The sequence below is a fragment of the Chanodichthys erythropterus genome, chromosome 8, assembly GCF_024489055.1.
Source record: "Chanodichthys erythropterus isolate Z2021 chromosome 8, ASM2448905v1, whole genome shotgun sequence".
Classification (NCBI taxonomy): domain Eukaryota; kingdom Metazoa; phylum Chordata; class Actinopteri; order Cypriniformes; family Xenocyprididae; genus Chanodichthys; species Chanodichthys erythropterus.
The window spans coordinates 13,674,982-13,696,547 of record NC_090228.1 but is presented as its reverse complement, the minus strand read 5'-3'; the positions used below and the strand labels follow the sequence as shown (position 1 = coordinate 13,696,547).

General features: G+C 39.6%; 1 protein-coding gene and 1 long non-coding RNA gene across 8 annotated transcripts in view; both read left to right on the top strand.

The window, feature by feature from the left end:
- Nucleotides 1-4,679, top strand: part of atp2b1a (ATPase plasma membrane Ca2+ transporting 1a) — a 38,869-nt gene extending 34,190 nt beyond the window's left edge. For 6 of the 7 annotated variants that reach the window (XM_067391885.1, XM_067391883.1, XM_067391882.1 and 3 more), the window contains one exon: nt 1,232-4,679. In XM_067391885.1, the coding sequence (XP_067247986.1) occupies nt 1,232-1,561 (330 nt within the window). In that variant the 3' untranslated portion in view covers nt 1,562-4,679. The remainder of the gene's footprint in view (nt 1-1,231) is intronic. The other variant, XM_067391889.1, reaches the window with a different exon arrangement.
- Nucleotides 4,680-8,134: 3,455 nt separating this feature from the next.
- LOC137023912 (uncharacterized) lies at nt 8,135-21,242 on the top strand. The gene is made up of 4 exons (XR_010895593.1): nt 8,135-8,284; nt 8,941-9,051; nt 12,509-12,590; nt 19,715-21,242. It is a non-coding gene; the product is annotated as an uncharacterized lncRNA (long non-coding RNA).
- Nucleotides 21,243-21,566: the final 324 nt, after the last annotated feature.

Here is a 21,566-nt window from a genome sequence, read left to right as displayed (position 1 = left end):
TATTTCGGGTTAACAAATGAGATGTTGTGCTGTAGTTTAGCCACAAATGAACTTCCTCTCCTCTCTCTCTGCTGTTCGTCACCTTTCCTGTGGTGTCAGTTTTTGCTCGTTCACTCATTCTTGGCGTTACTGTCCGTACTCGACACGGTTTCTTCTTTCTCACACTCGCTCATACTGTACTCAGTGCCAGTTTTATCATTCTCTTTCTCTCTCTGTCTGTCTTTTTTATGTAACTTTGTTATTTTACAGGGAAGATCTGGAGACTGGAGGAAAAGCTGTTGTTTCTGTTTGTCTTTCAGCACGATTCTAACCACATCAATATTTCCATCTTTCATCAGGTCCTGGCTGTCCACAAACCCTTTTTCTCTGTTCAGGGCACTTTGTATTTTGTTTGAAACCGTCTTTTGTTTTAGTCTTGCTAATGAAATGGATATTGGACATTGGGAAACTGAGTTTGAAACGCTACCACACTGACTGCCGCATATTCCTCCTTAGATTCTGTGAAATGTGTCATGGGCTATACTCAAAGGTTTACCTCTGTTGAAACACAAGGTAGCGCTGCTCTGCATGGGTCCAGTCTCTAGACCGTTTGTGAATTTACTTGTGCTGGTTAGCTTAATCTTGCTTGGCTGCTTTAAAGTTTTGCGTCTCTACTTCACAACATAATAAGTGATCGATCCCTCCCCACCAATAAAAGCATGCCCAAAAATATTAACCTCATGTGTTGAGCTGTGTCCTCTGGGGTTACCTTGTCCTCTCTCTTTTCTGTTCTCGTTCTCTTTCTCTCTCTCTTTCTCATTTGCATTTTGAATAATTGGCTATCTGTGATTTACAACTGAGAAGACGCCTAAGTTTTTTCCAGTTTGGTACATCTGTTACTTCTCAATCCTGAGAAAAGAGGATTTTCTGTCCCTCGGTCAGAGGATAAGCTCACCGTAACACAAGCATCAGGTTTTCAAGAGTTTCGTCCTCTCTCTCTAAGTTGCACGACATTTGACCGCTCGCACACTCTCTCTCAGACGGTTTTGGTGCGCTAACCTCACTGCTCTCCACTCATCAATTAAAACCAGTCCATTTGACCTTTGGTTTAACCTTTTACTTAAAAAGAGAAAAAAAAAAACAAAAACAAAAAAAAAGAAGTGATGTTTGACTTTGTATGCCTGTTGTGTGCAAACGAGTGGTAGATCTCTTGTGAGCGGCAAGGCTGACTTTACGTCCCGTTCTCCTGCAGATCCGAGTGGTGAATGCATTCCGCAGCTCGCTGTCGCCCTATGAGGGCCTGGAGAAGCCAGAGTCTCGCAGCTCCATCCACAACTTCATGACACATCCGGAGTTCCGGATAGAGGACTCAGAACCCCACATCCCCCTCATCGACGACACTGATGCGGAGGACGACGCCCCCACTAAGAGAAACGCCACACCCACGCCTCCTCCCCCACCCTCGCCCAATCAGAACAATAACGCCGTAGACAGCGGCATCCACCTCTTCCTGGATCCCAGCAAGCCAGCCACACCCTCAACTCCCGGGAGCCCCATGCACAGCCTAGAGACGTCCCTTTGATCAGCTACGCCCCCTCGGTACGACACTCAAAACCTGCTCGTCTCCGCAGAGACTAAAGCTTGGAGAACTCATTGGATGAGAGGGGCGGAGCCAAGGATCTCTCGGGAGCTTAGCTCTTAGCTTTTGCTTCTCTTTATCTGGATGGTGTTGTACATTTTGTTCTTTTTGCCCTTTGCTTATTCAAACACTGATTTCTGCATCATTTGGCTGTTAATATTTTGAATTATTTATGTTTTTTGGAAGACACAGGTCTGTTTACAAAGTTTGTAGATACTTTTTTTTCTTCTGTTTGTTGGTGGAAGAGCTTCCTGATGCAGAGAAATGGGGACAATTGAAATAAAAGAAATATTTCAGATACTGCTGTATTTTCAGGAAAAAAAAGGGTGTTTCTATGGAAACCGAACTATTTTTTGCCTGCAAGTTTTATTTGTTATATATTTGTAGATACATAGAACCTTCTAGCCAAATAGAAAACACTAAGGCTTGTATAGCAGAGAAGGTATTGAGGTCCATGGGAGGTTTTTTCATTGGACTGGTGACGAGAGGGAGCCGTAGACGAGGATCTCTGTCCATACATCTCCTCTCATACTTACTATTTCACCCCTTAAAGTTGTTAGTTTTTGTTTTTGTTTTTTTAAGTTTCAATATTCCATGTCTCATTCTCATTTGGAAGTTGAATTGTGTGAAATGGCTGAAGTCTTCACACTTTTAACGGTGTGATTTTTGAAGTGGAGGCCGTACCAGGTCAGCCTTTAAAGAATGAATGCATCTGTGATTTTAACTATTTGAAATGGTCCACAGTCAGTTCAACAATGACATTTTAAGTTCCTGCCAATGTATCATAAGTTTGTTTACTCAGGCTGAAAAAAAAAACAAAAACAAAAAATTGAATTGAAAAGGATGCAATGATTTTAAAAAGTAAAGAATTTTAACTTAAGATTGTCTTTTAGGTAGTACATTGTTGTCTCGGTCAAAAGGAAAAATAAAGGAAGGAAAAAGAGTGAATTGTTTTCAAAATTCGTTTCATGTTTTTGTTTTTTGAAAAATAATTTCCTTAAATGTTTTGGTTTGTTGGTAATATGAAAAATGACAAAGTTTGTATATTTTTTTTTTTTTTCTTTCTCTCCTTCATATTCCATAAAGATTGCTGTCAGTTAAGAAAATATTGCAATTGTTTGTAGAATATATTTAAGACCTGAAGTACTGGAAACACAAAGGAATCAACATGAAGAATTTTCAAAAAAACATGCGTATAACACTGGTATCACAGCACAGGGTACTTTATTTCAGATTCCCAAGGAACGTTTTGATACAGACCATATAAATAAATTGTATTTTTTATGCGGAAATGAGAACATCTCAACCTGCTGAACCAGACCTACAGGGATTTTACATAAATTATATTCATTGGGGGGGGGGGGGGGGCCCTCTTAAAACAAGGGTCGTGATTGGTTCTCCAAGTAATATAATACTCAGGGTGGCTTATAGCATGAAACTTATGGTCAAAATACTAATGTTTTGTGTTTTTGTAATGTTTAGGAGTAGACTTACTTTTTTGGCAGCGGGTTCCAGTTCAGACTGTTACTTCTCTCCACTCGTTCATTTAAGAGTGTAATAAAAGAGAAGACAGGAAGAAAAACAGGAGAAAGGGATTCGGATTGGTTCAGTCATTGCAACTGCACTTTTTTTTTTTTTTTTTGGAATAAGTTATTTCTTATTTTTTTCATGTTTATTAAATATAAAAAAAAATGCTTGAGTTTGCAATTTAGAGCAGATATATTAAAACAATCCATAACTTTTTTTTCTATAGTGTCTTCCTATAATGGGAATGAATGTTTATCCATCTGTTTTAAGGATCTGTTTTTTTTTTTGTTTTTTTTTATCTTAACGTTTGGAAATAAAAGATCATGTCTGTTTATCTTGCGCAATGTAAATGGATATCGTGATTCAACTTACATTTTAAACTTGTCGAGTATCGTGTATGGTTTTTAAGAATAAAAATTGATATTTAGCGTAACCTGAGGGCCATGTTTTCCTTCATGTTGAGCACACATTAGATTTAATAATCATAATGCAAGTTCCAAAAATCAGTCAATTCATCTATTAGAATTCTACAGAAGCCATACGACTAGCTTTGTGTAATGAACAGTTGACTGATTCTTTCAAAAGAACTGACTCAAGCATAATCCTCCGGTTGTCCAGTTCAATTTACTGACTCGATGGGTGCTTCTCAAAAGGATGCACATATCAGATGCCACATAATCAATTAGCCTTCATTTTTAATATACTTTTATAATTATATAACCATCTCTGGATGGTCCAAACATATTATATTCTGTAGTGGAAACACATTATTTTGTATATTTAAATATTGAAATCTTTGGAATAAATGTAGTTGTAATGACATGTTTTATTTCGTGACTTGTAAAACAGTAAATTATTACCTAAGTGAAAACCCATGATTATTATTGTACTTTATAATATGAATATTACAGGACAATTCATTCAAAGATAAAGTGTAATGCAACAACTAATTAATTTGTTCTTCTAAAGGCCTAACAGGGATAAAAGCAATAGAGCAGAATATGAACAAAATCTGTATTAAACCATCACAGAATAGGAAATGGTTATATCAGAATTACACATCATTACACATTTAATGACTTGAATACACAAAGGAATGACTGCTAGATTCTTACAAGAGAAATACACTATATGGGAAAGACATTTCACAGGTGAGTCGTGTGACATCTTAAATTCCTGCACAGCGAGATTTGTTTGCTGAAATATGTGCTGTTGATAATGAGTGACTTTGTTACGGAGCTGACATTTGCAGAATCTGTACATTTAGCAGAAGTGCCTAATCCCACTTTCCTGAGTTTTCCTGAGTTTAGCTCCAGTCCTAATTAAAAACACCTGAAGCAGCTAATCAAGGTCTTTGTGATTACTAGAAACTTCCAGGCTGGTCTGATGTACTCTTTTTACACAAAAAAACTTTATGTGAATAAACAATTGATGTTATTTACTCACATTATGTATGTGCTATCAGTTTGAGTTTGACATAAAGAATTTTTAAAGTTCTTGATTACCATTTTTGTGATTGTTTGTACATTTGACACATTTGACTCTTTATTATTTCAGTTCATGAACACTGATTTAATTGTCATTTAATTGTCATTATAGCCAATTTAATAAGCCACACATATGCATTAGTAGTTAAACACACATTCAGGAGTCAACGATACAATACAAGCAAGGATAAAAATCCCTTGATTGTGCAATTTTTTTCATCATATAAAATTAAGGCTTGCATGTGTTAAATTGCTGTTCTAATCATTGTTCCAGCTGAACTAAAAATCCACAATTGTTGTTTTTCATCACATAAACCAATAAAACTCCATCCAAAGCATGTTTGAACACTGCAGTCTCAATGGCTCAGTTCATAAATTGTTGCATTTTAATATGGGAGTCCCGAGTTCAAATCCCACTATTGCGTGTGTTAAATTGCTGTTCTAATTTTTGCTGTAGCTGAACTGAAAATCTCAATCACCTTTTAAAAAACCTTAACCAAAGTCCTAAAATCTGTGGCTCAGTGGGTGATTGTTGGCCTATGATGCATGAAAATCTTGGTTCAAATCCCGCAATTGTTGATGTTTTCATTTATCACATAAAGCAAAGATTACAATAAAACGCCATCCAAAACACTCTTAAACTCTGAAGACTCAGTGGCTCAGTTCATAAACAGTTGCGTTATGATACGGGAGTCCTGAGTTCAAATCCCACTATTGCGTGTGTTAAATTGCTGTTCTAATAATTGTTGTAGCTGAACTGAAAATCTAAATCAACATTTAAAAAAACATGATAAACGTCACCATATTCGTGGCTCAGTGGATGTTTGTTCGCCTATGGTGCGTCAAAATCTTGGTTCAAATCCCACAACTGTTGATGTTTTTCATCACATGACCCAAAGCTTTCAATAAAACCCCATCCAAAACACCCTTAAACTCTGCAGACTCGGTGGCTCAGTTCTTAAACAGTTGCGTTATAATATGGGAGTCCCGAGTTCAAATCCCACTATTGCTTGTGTTAATTTGCTGTTCTAATTTTTGTTGTAGCTGAACTGAAAATCTCAATCACCATTTAAAAAACCTTGACCACAGTCCTAAAATCTGTGGCTCAGTGGATGATTGTTCGCCTATGGTGCGTGAAAATCTTGGTTCAAATCCCACAATTGTTGATGTTTTTGTTTATCACATGAAGCAAAGATTTCAATAAAACGCCATCCAAAACACCCTTAAACTCCACAGACTCAGTGGCTCAGTTCATAAATTATGGCATTATAAAGTGGGAGTCCTGAGTTCAAATCCCACTATTGCTTGTGTTAAATTGCTGTTCTAATTATTGCTGTAGCTGAACTGAAAATCTCAATCACCATTTAAAAAACCATGATAAACGTCACCATATTCGTGGCTCAGTGGGTGATTGTTCGCCTATTGTGCCTGAAAATCTTGGTTCAAATCCCACAATTGTTGATGTTTTTCAGCACAAAAACCAAAGCTTTCAATAAAACTCCATCCAAAACTAAATATTATTATAATCATAATGCGTTACGTTTTAGTCGTGGAGTCCTGAGTTCAAACCCCACAGCTAATTACGTTAAATTGTTCCCATTAAATTGAACAAAGCTCCCTAAATGACCATGTGTTTTGAATAAACTACAGTGGCGCAGTGGTTAAACACACCTTACTTAATGATATGGTTGCAATCGAGAAACAGGTTCGAGCCCTTTGACTGCTAATGTTTTTCATTATTTAATTCAGAGCACTCAATAAAACTCCACCCAAAACTCCCATCAGCAACTCAGACTCAGTGGCTCAGGTGATAAAAATGATGCATCTTTATCTAGGAGTCCTGAGTTCGAATCTCACTATTGCTTACATTAAATTGTCATTAAATCCAAAAAAGTGACTAAAACACCAACACTCAGTGTGAAAGCCATGATGGCACTAAAGGCTAAACACACTTTGGCTGTGGACAAGGCTATGATATAGGCTTGGGTTTGAATCTCACCTTCAAAAATATAAAACATTTTTTTTTTTGGTAAAGATCCTTACACTCATTTAAATCAACAGCAGAGGGGGGATTTGAACCCTGGTCTCCTCCATTAATCTTAGCTTTCATACCATCAGCTCTGACCACTAGACCATCAACTTGCCATAAATAAAGATGTTCTTTGTAACATTTAAAGAGAAAACATATGCACACAGTTTGAAAAAAAAAAAATTTTAAATTAGTGTCTAAAGATTGTTTAAATATTCATACGTCAACTGACATTGATGTGATTAAGTAACCATAATCGTAGTAAAATATGTGGCATATGTTGATATTAATTATTTCACAGAAAATGGTTACAGAAAAATACTGGGCATACTACTGGGCATGCATACGACTGAAGATCACACACTACCAGATGTTCAAATTGTACCAAAAACAACAAACTTACGTAAAACATGTACCTAGGGGATGTATGACAAATAAAATATACGTTTTCTAAAATCGGCTCAAAATATCAAACACATTTAATACGCCCAGACAGGATGGAATCAGAGCCTGAAGCTAAGTTCCTCCAGACTACAAATCATGGAAAAAGTCATGTTGTGTATTCCAGCCTTCACTTTTTTTTAGTTGCAATGATGCTATTACCTACTGTCACCAAAGCCACCAAACTCATAAAACCAACCCTCCCACTGTTGAGTGTTTTTTCACACTGTATCGCCTGATGCTTCAGTAATATAGTGTATGTCGTGCTTCACACTTCTGCACTGAACTATGTGAATGTTCACTTAATATGTGCTTCATCTTTCAATGTCAAATGAATTCTATGGGACTCACGAGGTGTTGAAATCGAGGTTATGGCCTTCAGTTAGTCTCTGTGCTTCTGGGGACAAAAAATAAAAAAAACATGTTTTACAATCTCTCCCTCAACCAAGAGGACAGGAAGAGTGTGTGTTGTAGAGTAGTAAATACATATGACAGGTAAGTGTTTACTACCTCACAACACACATTCATTTGGTTCTCAAGCTTTCTTTTTACCAAGTAACAAAGAGAACATATTGCCTTCAGACATGGAAAAGACAAGTTAGTCCTTTAAGGATTAGACTTGGGCAGAGAATGACCAACAAGCAGCATCACCCAAATACTAAACATAAGCATGTTATATCCTGCTTTGACATATCAGATAAATGCATACATCGATAAACCGTTAATTAATGACTTAAATACAAAAAGTGTAGTGACTTTAGAGAAACGCAACGTGACTTACAGGTGAGTCTGGATTCCTCCTGCACTTTATTACAGTGTGTGTCGGTTGTTTTTGCAGATGAGCTGAAATATGTGCGGTTGAGAGTCTGTCACTGAGCTGTCATCTGCAGGATTTCTACTTTAATGTCCTTAAAACTATCAGAAGGTGTTGTGGCAACTGTCATCAGGTGTCATGTTGTTGACATGAATCCAAAGGTGTCATGCTGAACGTGAATCCCGCTTCCGCCCCCTAGTGGAGCGGATGGCGAACTGCGCCGCTTGAAACGCCAAACAAGAACAGTGCGAGTCGTTGATGATAGAATACGCATTTTTAGTCATATATATTAAAGCAAATCCATGATTTTGTCAGGATCTGGACCAGCAGAATCTACTAGTTAATTGACTCAGCTCTCAGCTGGAAGGGTAAGACAGATAAAATGTCTGATGTGTTGAACTGAAAATCTCATGGCCGAAATACAAACACAAATAAAATACGGGACAAGAGATCAAGACTCTTTTTGAATGATTTGTTTATTAGTAAAATAGATGTTTTAAGCTTCTGATTTAACGTTATCTTTATCAATTAACGTTTTGTTGTTGTGTCAGTACAATTACTCAATGTACTCAAATGTTTTGTTTTATACTGGACATTTGACAGCTCCCTCTTGTGGACATTAAGTATGCATTAATAAACGACGACAGGATTATTAATTTGCACATCTTTCCAACTATCATTGTATTGCATGTTTTGCTCCACGGTGACAACTACAATTGATAAGCTCGATCAAGCATTTAAATATCATCATACTAAGACATATTATTGGGAAATATTGAGTGACAACTAATATTTATATGCATTTTATGTAGTCTATAAAGATCTTATTGATTTACATTACAAGCTATCAGAATTGCATCTTACTTTTTGGCCATATAAATATCAACAACTGCACCAAATAAACCTAAAGTTTTAATAAACTTATAAACTGTTTAATTTAACACATTTTGATTTTTCTGACTTATATGTCAGCCTTTACAGCATTAAATAACTGTATAATATGCATGTTTTCTATGTAATATAGGCTTGGGTTGAGACTCTGGCTGCTCATTTGAGTCATTGAGCAGAAGATTAACATCCAGTCACATGACCATGGAGACACTGTAGCTCTTCAAGTCTTCTGGCAGAAACCCAGGTGTGTTAAACTGCTTTTTCTCTATCTTTTAGTTTAGCCTAGTGTTGTAGTACTCAAGACCAGTCTTAAGACCATTTTTTGAAGGTCTTGGTCTCACCCACATTTGGTCTTGGTCTCAGACTAAAAGGACTCAGGATTTTATTTCATGACCAGACCACAACTGCGGGGATATCGCTAAATTGCTGTTGCATTGTCTTGTCTTGATTTCTTTGTTAACATTAATGTGATTGAATGTAAAACTTCCTGCTTCAAATGCAATCAATAACTTATTTCTAATTTCATTTATTTTGTTACTGTTGTGCCAGGTCAGAAATCAACAATGGATGGTGTCAAAAATGTCACAAAAATGAATATAAATGCGCACAAAATTAAAGATATGATTGCAAAAAAGTACTTGTATAAGATCTTGATATTTATATTATAACATATGATATAATTAAGCAATATCACAAGAAAAGAGGGCATGATATTGTTTTTTTGTGTCACAAATGTAAAGAAGAATTTTGTTGTTATTGATTTCAATTGATTGGTAACAGCTCTATAAAATGTCTTATTATTCTAATTGTAATTATTGATTAAAAATAAGACATTTCTCAGGCAGTAAATGTGGATCTTTCAGATGAATTTGAGGAGTGCTAGTCTGGTCTTGGTTTTGACTCGGTCTCGACTTGCCTTGGTCTTGGTCTTGTCTTGGTCTCAACTTGGTCTTGGTTTAGGTGGTCTTGACTATAACACTAGTTTAGCTGTATATGCTCAACAAACTTGTTCAGATGTAAATGTTAAAATGTATGTGCTTTTTGCAAGATAAATGTGTAAACAGAAATTCTTAGATATATTTTAAAATTGAAACTGTAGGTCATGTAGGATTGTTCAATTAAAGGTTTTCAATATTTAAAAGTGGTATGAGAGTGATAGGTTAAATTAACATTACTTACACTTCAAAGAAAACAACAGAAACTACCAATATATTTCTATTTTGTACTTTTATGTAATTTATGTTCATTATTTTTATTATTCCAAATTTTTCTTCCTAAATAATAGGCCTAACTATAAAATCACAGTTACAAATTTCATATTTTTACATTGCATTGTCACTATATCAATAAAGCACCTCAAAGAACTTAAAAACACGTTATCAGCACAATCTCTGTGGCTCTGAGGATTACAGCCGCTGAACTTGGAATCTCTGCCATGTTTGTGCTTTTTTTGGGGGATTATTTCATACAATTATCAAATAATATGGCTTGCTGTGCAGTTAATGTTCAAGACAGATGTACGCATGCGGAAGATAAACAGAACACGTTGTTTGGATCGTCTTGGCATTGGACAAAAGTTGGATATTATAACTAAAACTGCTTCACTATTTTGAAAAATTATACTTTGGACACAGGCTCATTTGTTTGTGAGAGTCCAGTATGATCGCAGACAGTTTTACAACATAAACGCTGCTCAGGTTGCATAATTTCTTGAAGAACGATGATGGAGAGCAGATCGTTCTGAAGAAATGTGATGCAAACAATGGACAATATCAATATTTCATGGATATAATGCTTTTGTGGACGTTTTTCAATGGACGCTCATGGACTTTTAACCCATGTGCGTCAGACTGGATTCATCTCGCAATCACAATTTCATTACAAAGGTTTGAAGTCCCGTCGCTGGAGCATCTATATTGTAAAACAGATACTGTAGATTGATAGTAAACCTTTAGAACTTTCAAATGATATGACTTGTTATCTTATAAATATTTTAGATAGATAGCTCCTTTGCCTGAGCTTACTTTCAGCAATCGTTTTCAGTTATCTGGAAGGGACTCGCTGCCAAGATGGCAACGGCCCACTTTAGGCATCAAAAATGCTCTTCAGAAACCTACGGGTGATGTTACAGACACATGACCCATGTAGCAATTTTCAATTTGAAATGTAATATGCAAAATGGCAATGCAATATGTAAAATGGCAATGAATTTCTGTATTTAAATTGACATTTTCCATACCCATGTGCCATGGTTGGAGCAAAATGACCATTCAAATTCAATAATAACATTTACATTTTCTATTTCCTACACTAATTTTAACATATAATTATTTAAAGCATTTTAAAGCATAAGTTGCAAAATTAAAATGAAAATGTATTACAGAAATGTTTATATATGTTTAAAGGGTTAGTTCACCCAAAAATGAAAATTCTGTCATTTATTACTTACCCTCATGCCGTTCCACACCCGTATAACCTTTGTCAATCTTCGGAACACAAATTAAGATATTTTAGTTGAAATTCGATGGCTCAGTGAGGCCTGCAAAGGGAGCAATGGACACTTCCTCTGTCAAGATCCATAAAGGTACTAAAAACATATTTAAATCAGTTCATGTGAGTACAGTGGTTCAATATTAATATTATAAAGCAACTTTTGAAGCAATAAAGCAATTTTTGGAGCAACAAAAAAACAAAATAATGACTTTAGTGATGGCCGATTTCAAAAAATATTCGGAGCATAAATGAATCAGTGTATCGAATCATGAATTAGATCGCGTGTCAAACTGCCAACGGCTGAAATCGCGTGACTTTGGCGCTCCGAACAGCAGATTCGATACACTGATTCGTTTGTGCTCCGAATCTTCATGATAATGTAGTATGAGCAGTTTGTTTATTTATTTTTTGAGTTAATTGTATAAGACTTTAAGCAGACTGGTCTTACTTTAGATGATTTTTGAGACCATTCTCAGTCTTAAACCTAATTTTTCATGCTCTTTGGACTGTAATATTTTATTCTGCTGACACCCTTGAAAAGGTTTTAAAGTCATCCCAGAATCAGTCTGAGAATTTTTATTAAAACTAGGGCTGCACGATTAATCGCATGTTATTCTCACGCGCATTTCGTCAGTAAAGCCGGTTCCCTGATTACCGCTAAATCGCCATCACCTGTTTTTAAACGGAGCGCCTTTTAATAGACAGAGCCGTAGTTCACAGACAAGCCACGCAATATCGCGTTCATTATCGCAGGCGATTCATCTGCGATATGAACGCGATATTGCGTGGCTTTTCAGTGATCTACGGCTCTGTCTATTAAATGCCGCTTCATTTGAAAGCAGGTGATGGCGATTTAGCGGTAATCAGGGAACCGGCTTTACTGACGAAATGCGCGTGAGAATAGCATGCGATTAATCGTGCAGCCCTAATTAAAACTGTTTTTTAATTGATTTACCTATAATTACAATAGGTAAAATATACTTTAACCTAACAATTTTAAAAGAAGCTGCTATGGAGTTAAACACTTGCAGTCACTGCAGATTTAAAGGCTTTAAAGACTAAAAATCAACTTGTTCTGTTTGAAAATATCAGAGCCAATCAGTATTTTCTCATTAAACTTCATGCAAGCAAAGATATGCTTTTATCATGTTAGCTGGAGTATACAATATGGAGTAACGTCTTTGTTGATTTATGTCTTTTCCATACAGAAAAAGAGATGCGTTTGGACCGTTACATCGAGGGACGTGTGGACTGACATTGGCTGTGATGATGGGATCTGCTCATGGATGGGTAAGTGTAGAAAAGTGTCCCCCTTTGATAAATGGACTCTCCAAGTCACTTTACTCCATTGGTGAGGGCAGCAGCAGCCATGTTCACGTGCACAGCTCATGCCCAGTGTTAGCGCACACACATAGTTTGCATTGTATTGAACACAAACTCCATTTATTCAAGTATTTCATAATAGATATTGTAATAGTGTTATATGTTTTCCATTATTGATCAGTATTTTATTAAGTAAGCTTTATTAATATTGTGTTTGTTTTATATATGTTTATATCCATATTTATATTTGTATTTTGTATTCACAGAACCACACATCTATGCACATGTAATAAACCAAGATTTGGATTATAATCTGAGTGAGACATCCTTGTTCTGACCGGACAAACTGTAGCCTTCAACCAAACCTGGACTAGCAATTAGATAAAGAATCACAAGATTTTTCATGGTCCTTCGAGCCGGAGGCAGTGAATTGCTACAGAGATGTCTCAACCCGAGAGAGAAGCCCCTGTTGTGCGTCCACGAAGACGGATCAACCCACCAACTCATTTAGTGGATTACGAGCTTGGTGAGCCATTGCCACATCGACAGCCACTCCCAGACTGAAGCCAAAGCAGAGTCCAGTCACCAAGTATGGTAGCACGCACCAGATCGACTTCTCCTGTCAGTCAAGAGTTTGATTATGATAAGTGGACATTGAGAGATGATTGGCAAAGTGCATCTGATGGGCGAGGAGAAGAGGAAGTAGAGCTTACAGCCATGCTGCAGTTGATGAAACAAGAGAATGCAGACTTGCGGCGACAAACCAGTCAGCTTCCAGAGGTTATTTCGGCGTTGCAGGAGATGCGACAACAGAATGCTATGTTACATCAGGAGCTTCAAAGTCTTAAGTCAGAAAGAGAAGCCCACTACAGGCCAGTGACTTCACAAGTGCCATCTCCAAGTCACTTTACTCCATTGGTGAGCCCTGAGACTCCACAACGGTTCCGTCCAATTCCAGCCCCCCGGACAAAGCCACCATCGCCACCTACTTCAATGAGAGAACTGCACCCAGCTACGATTGATGAGGCCCACGGATTAACTGAGGATTTCAGAAATATGGACATTTCTGGTTCAATGCGTGAGAGAGTGTCACCACAAGTGCATTACAGCGACCCACCTCAGCCCAGGTACTCTCGTTCCTCCCAGTACATTCCATATCCTCAGTCCGAGACCCCAGCATATGAGTGGATGGCACCTCCTCATCTAGACTACAGACGAGCTTATTACCAACCTCCATCAACTCAAGAGAAAATGTACAGAGGCCCTGCTCCAACCATTCCCTTCCTAACATCCTCTGATCCTAGAGAGTTCTCTAGACTGAGAATAGCATTGGAGAACATTCTGCCTGAGGATGCAACCGAGCGATTCAAGTACCAGATCCTCACTGACCATCTTAAGTTGGAGGAAGCATTACTTGTGGCAGACTCGTACAGCAACTCAAGTTTCCCTTTCACAAACACCATGAGAGCCCTCAATAAGATGTATGGCCAGCCCCATCAGTTAGCCTTACAACGCATTGCAGAACTGATGGATGGACCAAACATCCGCAGTGGAGATGTGAAAGCCTTTCGCATGTTTGGACTCCAAGTGCGTTCCCTGGTTAGTATGTTGGAACAACTGGGCCAGAAAGGCAAGGTCGAGCTGGAATGCGGGTCACATGTATCCAGACTGATGAGCAAACTGCCACATGACCTCAGGTCCAGTTTCAAGAGGTACACTCATCCACTTCATGTCACCATCCCCACATTGCTAGACTTTGCAGACTGGCTTGAGTACGAGCTTCAAGTTCAGGAGGACCATACAGATTATACCAGTCAGTCAAAGGTGTCATTACTACAGAGAAGGGAGATGAGGAGAGACTCCAGGCAACCCCGCAAACCCACTACCATCCTCCTTGGTACAGAGAAACCAAAGGCCAGCCCAGCATCACCAGTTCATCCACCCAAACCAGCTGCTGCTAAGAGAGAAGGGGTGAACGCTTACTGTCCATACTGCGACAACAACAGACATTTCCTGAATGGCTGTGAAAATTTCAAGTTACTCAGCAAGGAGCAGAAGGTGACTTGGATTAAAGGCCAAAACAGATGCTGGCGCTGTGGGCGTGGTCATCATGCAGCCAACTGCACACTGAAAGCCCTTTGTCCATCCTGTAACAGGAAGCATCTCCAGGCACTACATGAGGTAAACGACCAAAGTAGATCCACAGAAGAAGCAGTTCCAGCCAGTGCAGTCTTGTATGTGGATCGTCCAACTAGTGACAACAAAATCCTACTGAAGGTGACTAAAGTTCTGCTCCAAAATGGTAACAAATCCATGGAAGCATATGCAATTCTAGATGATGGGTCAGAGCGGACCATTATCCTACACGAGGCAGTGCAGAAGTTGAATCTAAAGGGACAGCCAGAGGACTTGGTTCTTCGTACAGTCAGGCAAGACACACAGACCATTCACGGGGCGGCTGTGACCTTCACTGTGTCTTCAGTGACTAACCCTTGTAAGGCTTTTAGGATACGGAGTGCCTTCACAGCCAACAGCCTGAGTTTAGCAGAGCACACGCATCCTGTCCGGGTACTCCAGAAGAAGTACAAGCACCTTGCAGGCCTGCCACTGCAGCATCTTCACAAAGTGAAACCAGTAGTCCTCATTGGCTCTGACTGCCCTCACCTCATCACACCCATAGAACCAGTCAGACTGGGTCCACCTGGTGGCCCTGCTGCTGTGAGAACACGCCTAGGATGGACACTACAGGGCCCAGCACAAGAGCTAACCAGCAGACTTTCCCCACGGCAATGTCTCTTCACCAGCTTACGGTCCAGTAACGACCTCTATGCAGATGTGGAGAAACTGTGGAAAATGGACATTCTTCCATATCGGAACGAGAAAGTACTGACAAGGTCAAGGCAAGACCAAGAGTCCATCCAAATTCTCCAGAACAAAACCGTGAGAGTGGATGTTAAAGGAATCCAGCGCTATGCTACCCCTCTTCTACGTGCCAAAGGTATGCCATGTCTACATGCACCAAAAGAAGCTGTCCTGCCACAATTAAGGGGAATAGAGAATCGGCTGAACAAGAATCCTGATCAAGCGGCAGCCTACCAAGAGGAGATAGTCAGGTTACAGCAAGCTGGCTACATCACAAAACTCTCTCCTGAACAAGTGGACCATTCCAGAGAAAGCTGGTACATTCCACATCATCTGGTAGAGCACAATGGAAAGAAAAGGGTCGTCTTCAACTGCTCATTCACTTACCAAGGCCACAACCTGAATGAGTACTTACTCCCAGGTCCACCACTCAGTCCTTCTCTACTGGCAGTACTTCTGCGTTTCCGAGAACATTCCATTGCCATTAGTAGTGACATTCGTGGAATGTTTCACCAGGTACACCTTTTGCCTGAAGACAAATCGCTACTGAGATTCATTTGGAGAGATCTTCAGAGAGACCAGGCACCAGATGTTTATGAATGGCAAGTTCTACCCTTCGGAACAACGTGTAGTCCTTGCTGTGCAACATTCGCTTTACAGAAGCACGTCTTGGATCACAGCGAGTCTGAAGACACACGGTTTTCAGTAGAGAGATCTTTTTATGTTGACAACTGCCTTCAGAGCTTCACCTCAAATGAAATAGCAAAAGATCTTGTTGACAGACTCCGCAGCCTCTTAAGTTCAGGAGGCTTTGACTTAAGACAGTGGGCGAGTAATGATCCATCAGTCATCAGCCACCTGCCAGCTGATGCTCAATCTCAAAGTAGTGTCCAGTGGCTAAGCGAAGGTCATCAAGATGCACAGGAGTCAACTCTTGGGTTACATTGGCATTGCTCATCAGACACCCTCTCCTATAAGCAACGTCAGACAGACCACCCACTTCCAACTATGCGGAGCATATACCATATCCTCGCTAGTCAATATGACCCCATTGGCTATATTGTGCCATTCACAACACGAGCCAAAGTAATTGTACAGAGGTTATGGGACAAGAAAAGAGAGTGGGATGATCCCAGACTGCCTGAGGAACTGTTGAACTTGTGGAAAGCTTGGGAGAGTGAGCTGGATGATCTACAGCACATTGCTTGGCCAGGTGTTACTGCAGTAAAGAACTGGATTACCCTACCAGCATAAGGCAGATACACATTTTCTGCGATGCTTCAGAACGAGCCTATGGTTCTGTGGCTTATTTACGAACTGAAAACTCTGAAGGTAAAGTGGAAGTAGCCTTTGTTGCTGCTAGATCTCGGGTAGCCCCGAAAAAACAGCAAACCATTCCACGGTTGGAGCTATGTGCAGCACTCACAGGTGCACAACTCGCAAAAGTCCTAAAGACCGAGCTGACTTTGCCCATCCACAGTGTCACTCTGTGGTCTGACTCCACAACTGTTCTTACCTGGCTACTATCACAATCCTGTCGTTTTAAAGTGTTCGTAGGCACCAGAGTGGCAGAAATCCAGGAACTCACAGAGTCTGATAACTGGAGGTATGTGCCATCAAAGGAGAATCCCGCAGATGACATCACCAAGGGAAAATCTCTCTGTGACATAGGCCAGAAAAGCAGATGGAACAAAGGGCCAACATTTCTTAGACAAACAACTGACCACTGGCCAGAGACGTCGCCGTTAAAGACCCTTGACCAAGATGGTGAACTGAGAAAACTAACCTTCTGTGGTCTATCAATCTCCTCCCCACCTACTCCCGATCCACAGAAGTACCAGACACTTCCAGAGTTACTTAAGGCTTACATCCACCATGTCAACGGGACGGCCACTCATATCCCAACAGCAGATGACTACAGAAAGGCAGAACTCGCAGTCCTTCGTCAAAGCCAGACTGAGTCATTTCCAGAGGAACTATCCTACCTCAGAGCAGGTAAACCTTTGCCAAAAAATAGTCGTTTGCTGTGCTTAGCCCCTGAATTTGATGAGGACCTCGAACTCATACGAGTTGGCGGTCGCCTCCGTCAGACCAGCCAGCTAGAGGAAGATACTATACATCCTATTGTCCTTGACTCCCATCATCCGATCACCAAATTGATAATCAGGGACTATGACAATCAGTTGCATCACCCAGGACCAGATAGGGTGTTTGCTGAACTTCGGAGGAAATACTGGATGATACGGGGACGTGCCGCAGTACGAAACCACCAACGACAGTGTCCAGAGTGTCAGAGATGGCGGGGACAACCACATCCCCCCAGAATGGCAGACCTTCCACCTGCCAGACTGAGGATCCATAAACCTGTTTTCTACTCAACAGGTGTAGACTGTTTTGGACCCTACACCATAAAGGTGGGACGCAGGAATGAAAAAAGATGGGGGATCATCTTCAAATGCATGACTTCCCGTGCCATCCACATTGATATACTCACTAGTATGGACACAGATTCCTTCTTGATGGCTTTACGACGATTCATCTCCAGACGTGGTAAACCCTTTGAGCTGCTTGCAGACCAAGGTACAAACTTTAAAGGAGGAGAGAGGGAACTAAAAGAGTCATTTAGCGCCCTTCACCCTGAGCTCCAATCCCAACTCGCCAGCCAACAGATCAGATTCATCTTCAATCCACCCAGTTCCCCTCATTTCGGTGGATGTTGGGAAAGAAGAAATTCGTTCTTTAAAGGCTGCACTGTATGTCACCATTGGTGCCCAGACTGTTACAGAAGAAGTGCTGAGAACGGTCTTCATAGAGATAGAAGGAATCCTCAACTCCAAACCCATCGGCTACACCTCTTCGGACATTGCAGATCCAGATCCAGTGACTCCTAACATCTTGTTGATGGGGCGGCGAGATGCCTTATTACCACAGGTGATATACCAAGACTCTGAACTCCTGAGCCGTAAGAGATGGAGACATAGCCAAGTCTTGGCTGACCATTTTGGAGGCACTTTATTCGGCACTACCTACCCAACCTACAGATTAGACAGAAATGGAAGACGGAAGAAGCTGACCTGCAGGTCGGTGACACAGTCATGATCGTGGACCAGCAACTGCCCCGTGCTCTTTGGCCTGTAGGGAGAATTGTTCAGGTTTTCCTGGGTTAGACAAGAGAGTCAGATCTGTGGAAGTAGAAGTTAAAGACAGAACTTACACCCGGCCTGTAACCAAGATTATTTGTCTGCCCCCTCTCCCTGACTAACAAAGACACTTTAGGTTGGCAAATTCACACTGTGAATTTGGGGGCGGCTGTAGAAAAGTGTCCCCCTTTGATAAATGGACTCTCCCAGTCACCCTGTCATTCAGCGCAAAATGGACTATTCCAAAACTTTCCACCAGAGTTCGCGAAGTGACAGAGAAGAGATCAGGTGGTTGATAATGGGAAAGGGAGATCGGCTGAATATTGTATATAGTTGTAGTTTAAAGTAAATAGTTATAATCCAAATCGGAGGAGGTTTTTATTGATTGTGCGTGTGCGTGCATCACACTGTAAGTAATCATTACGGAGCATTCTCAGCGCATGTTAAGATGAACGCTGTTTAGCCTGTATAGTTTAAATTGTCTGATTACTTGATTATGTTCTGCTGCTATGACATTACTGACATTCCATATTTATGTATGCCATTCGCTGTCAGTATTAGTTATATTTGTAACTTATAAACGCATATGCACGGTCGCATTTCAGGTAGCGCGCATGCGCTCTAATTTGTTTACATCTTAGTTTGCACGGGCAGCAGCAGCCATGTTCACGTGCACAGCTCATGCCCAGTGTTAGCGCACACACATAGTTTGCATTGTATTGAACACAAACTCCATTTATTCAAGTATTTCATAATAGATATTGTAATAGTGTTATATGTTTTCCATTATTGATCAGTATTTTATTAAGTAAGCTTTATTAATATTGTGTTTGTTTTATATATGTTTATATCCATATTTATATTTGTATTTTGTATTCACAGAACCACACATCTATGCACATGTAATAAACCAAGATTTGGATTATAATCTGAGTGAGACATCCTTGTTCTGACCGGACAAACTGTAGCCTTCAACCAAACCTGGACTAGCAATTAGATAAAGAATCACAAGATTTTTCAGTAAGACTTCTTTTTTCTTATTTTCTTTTCTTTTTTTTTTTTTTACTCTACTAATTAAAGTTTTTCCAGGCAAAAGCATAACCCCTGCTGGACATCATGCTGGAGCTTAGGGGAACCCCATGATCTCCTGCGCCTTCTCGCCCACACCATTCCTTCATCTGGCTGGGATTGAACCAGCAACCTCTGAACCCGTGAGGTAGCGCTCTTAACCTGTGAGCCTGAACATGAACATGTGCGGGAACTTATATTTCACCTGTATGTGAGCTGGGATTTTCCAATAAACTAGTTAAAGTTCTGCTGCATGAGTTCTCACATACATGTGATCTGCTGAGTTGTTGTTCGAACCCAAGCCTTTATCACAACCCAATCTGCTGTCAACATGTGTTTAGCCACTGCACCATCATGGCTCTCACACTGAGTGCTGACGTTTGGGGAATTTTGATGAATATAACGCAATTTGTGAGGTTTAACTTCAACAATAATGGGATTTGAACCTGGGTCTTCATGATGAAATCACAACACTTTACCTCCTGTGCCACTGACTCTGGTCAGTTTTGAGAGGGGTTTTGATGGGTTTTATTGGAAATTTTTTGATGAAAAACTCTTAGCAACTGTGGAATTTGAGCCCAAACTCTCATGTGCGAGAAACAGACAATTATCCTCTGAGCCACAGAATATGTACTGGTGTTTTAGTGTGATTTATGGTCTTTTATGCACTTTTTATATACTGACAAGCATCATGAAGCTTCAAAATTGTTATCAATCTTTTGTTTTGAATCAGTGTTTCAAAGTGAGCATCAAACTGGCCGAGTATTGTTATTGACAAGGTTTCTTTATGTCATATACTGTTTCGAAACATTTGGACATTTCTGTGGTTCACCACTAGGGGGTTCGTGACCATCAGGTGAACCCATGAAACAAACTGCGACAAACTGATCTGGGTCAGTTTTATATCCAGGTTCAGTTTTAATGACGAACAAAAATGTGCATAACATAAAAATGGAAATATAATAATATTTAATTGGCCTGGTTTGACAATTTATAATATTACAAAGTTTGTACATACTCTTCATATATAATTGTGTTTAATTATTTGTAGAATACATTTACTAAAAGACACTGTAATATACAGGGTGTCATTACACATGGTTTAGATGTCTTCTCGTTGCATTTACACCATTTTGACCAGCAGGTGTCACTAGCGTGCGGTGTTTAGAGCGCTTCGAAACAGTGAATCGTTCTTGCAAAGCAATCGGTTCATTTGATTCAGTTTCATAAAGCTCATGTTCTCCCATCACTTTCCACAGCTGGAGGATCCCACAAACAATCAAAGCATATTCCCTTCATCAACGCGTATCTCAGCTTTATCAGTTCATTTTAAAGCAAGAGTGGGATATATTGTGCCTTCCTGTAATGGGAATGAACGTTGGACAAACAATACCAGGACAACATGGTTTGGAAAGGCCAAGCGCTCCTCTTCCTTTCCTTCCACTGATGTCAATCATTAATGCAGATATACTTCATGTCCACAAGGAGGAGCTGTCAAATGTGCATATATGCTGCTTGAATCTGCAAATAACACAATAACAACAAGAAATCGTTGTTTAATTGTGAAAAAATAAAGATCACTTTGAATTAAAAGATTCAAATATCTTCTTTACTCATAAACAAACCATTCAAAGAGTACTTTAATGTCTTTTGTTTCTTTGTGTTTGTATTTCAGCCATGTGACTCTTAGTTCAACACATCAGACATTTTATCTGTCGTACTTTCCAGCTGAGAGCTGATCTGAGTCAATTAACTAGTAGAGTCCAAATTCATCTGCTGCTCCAGATCCTGACAAAATCAGAGATTTACTTCAAAATCTATAAGATTCAACATTTCTGTCGTCTCACCAAAGACAGCTAGTTTGAATTTGGCA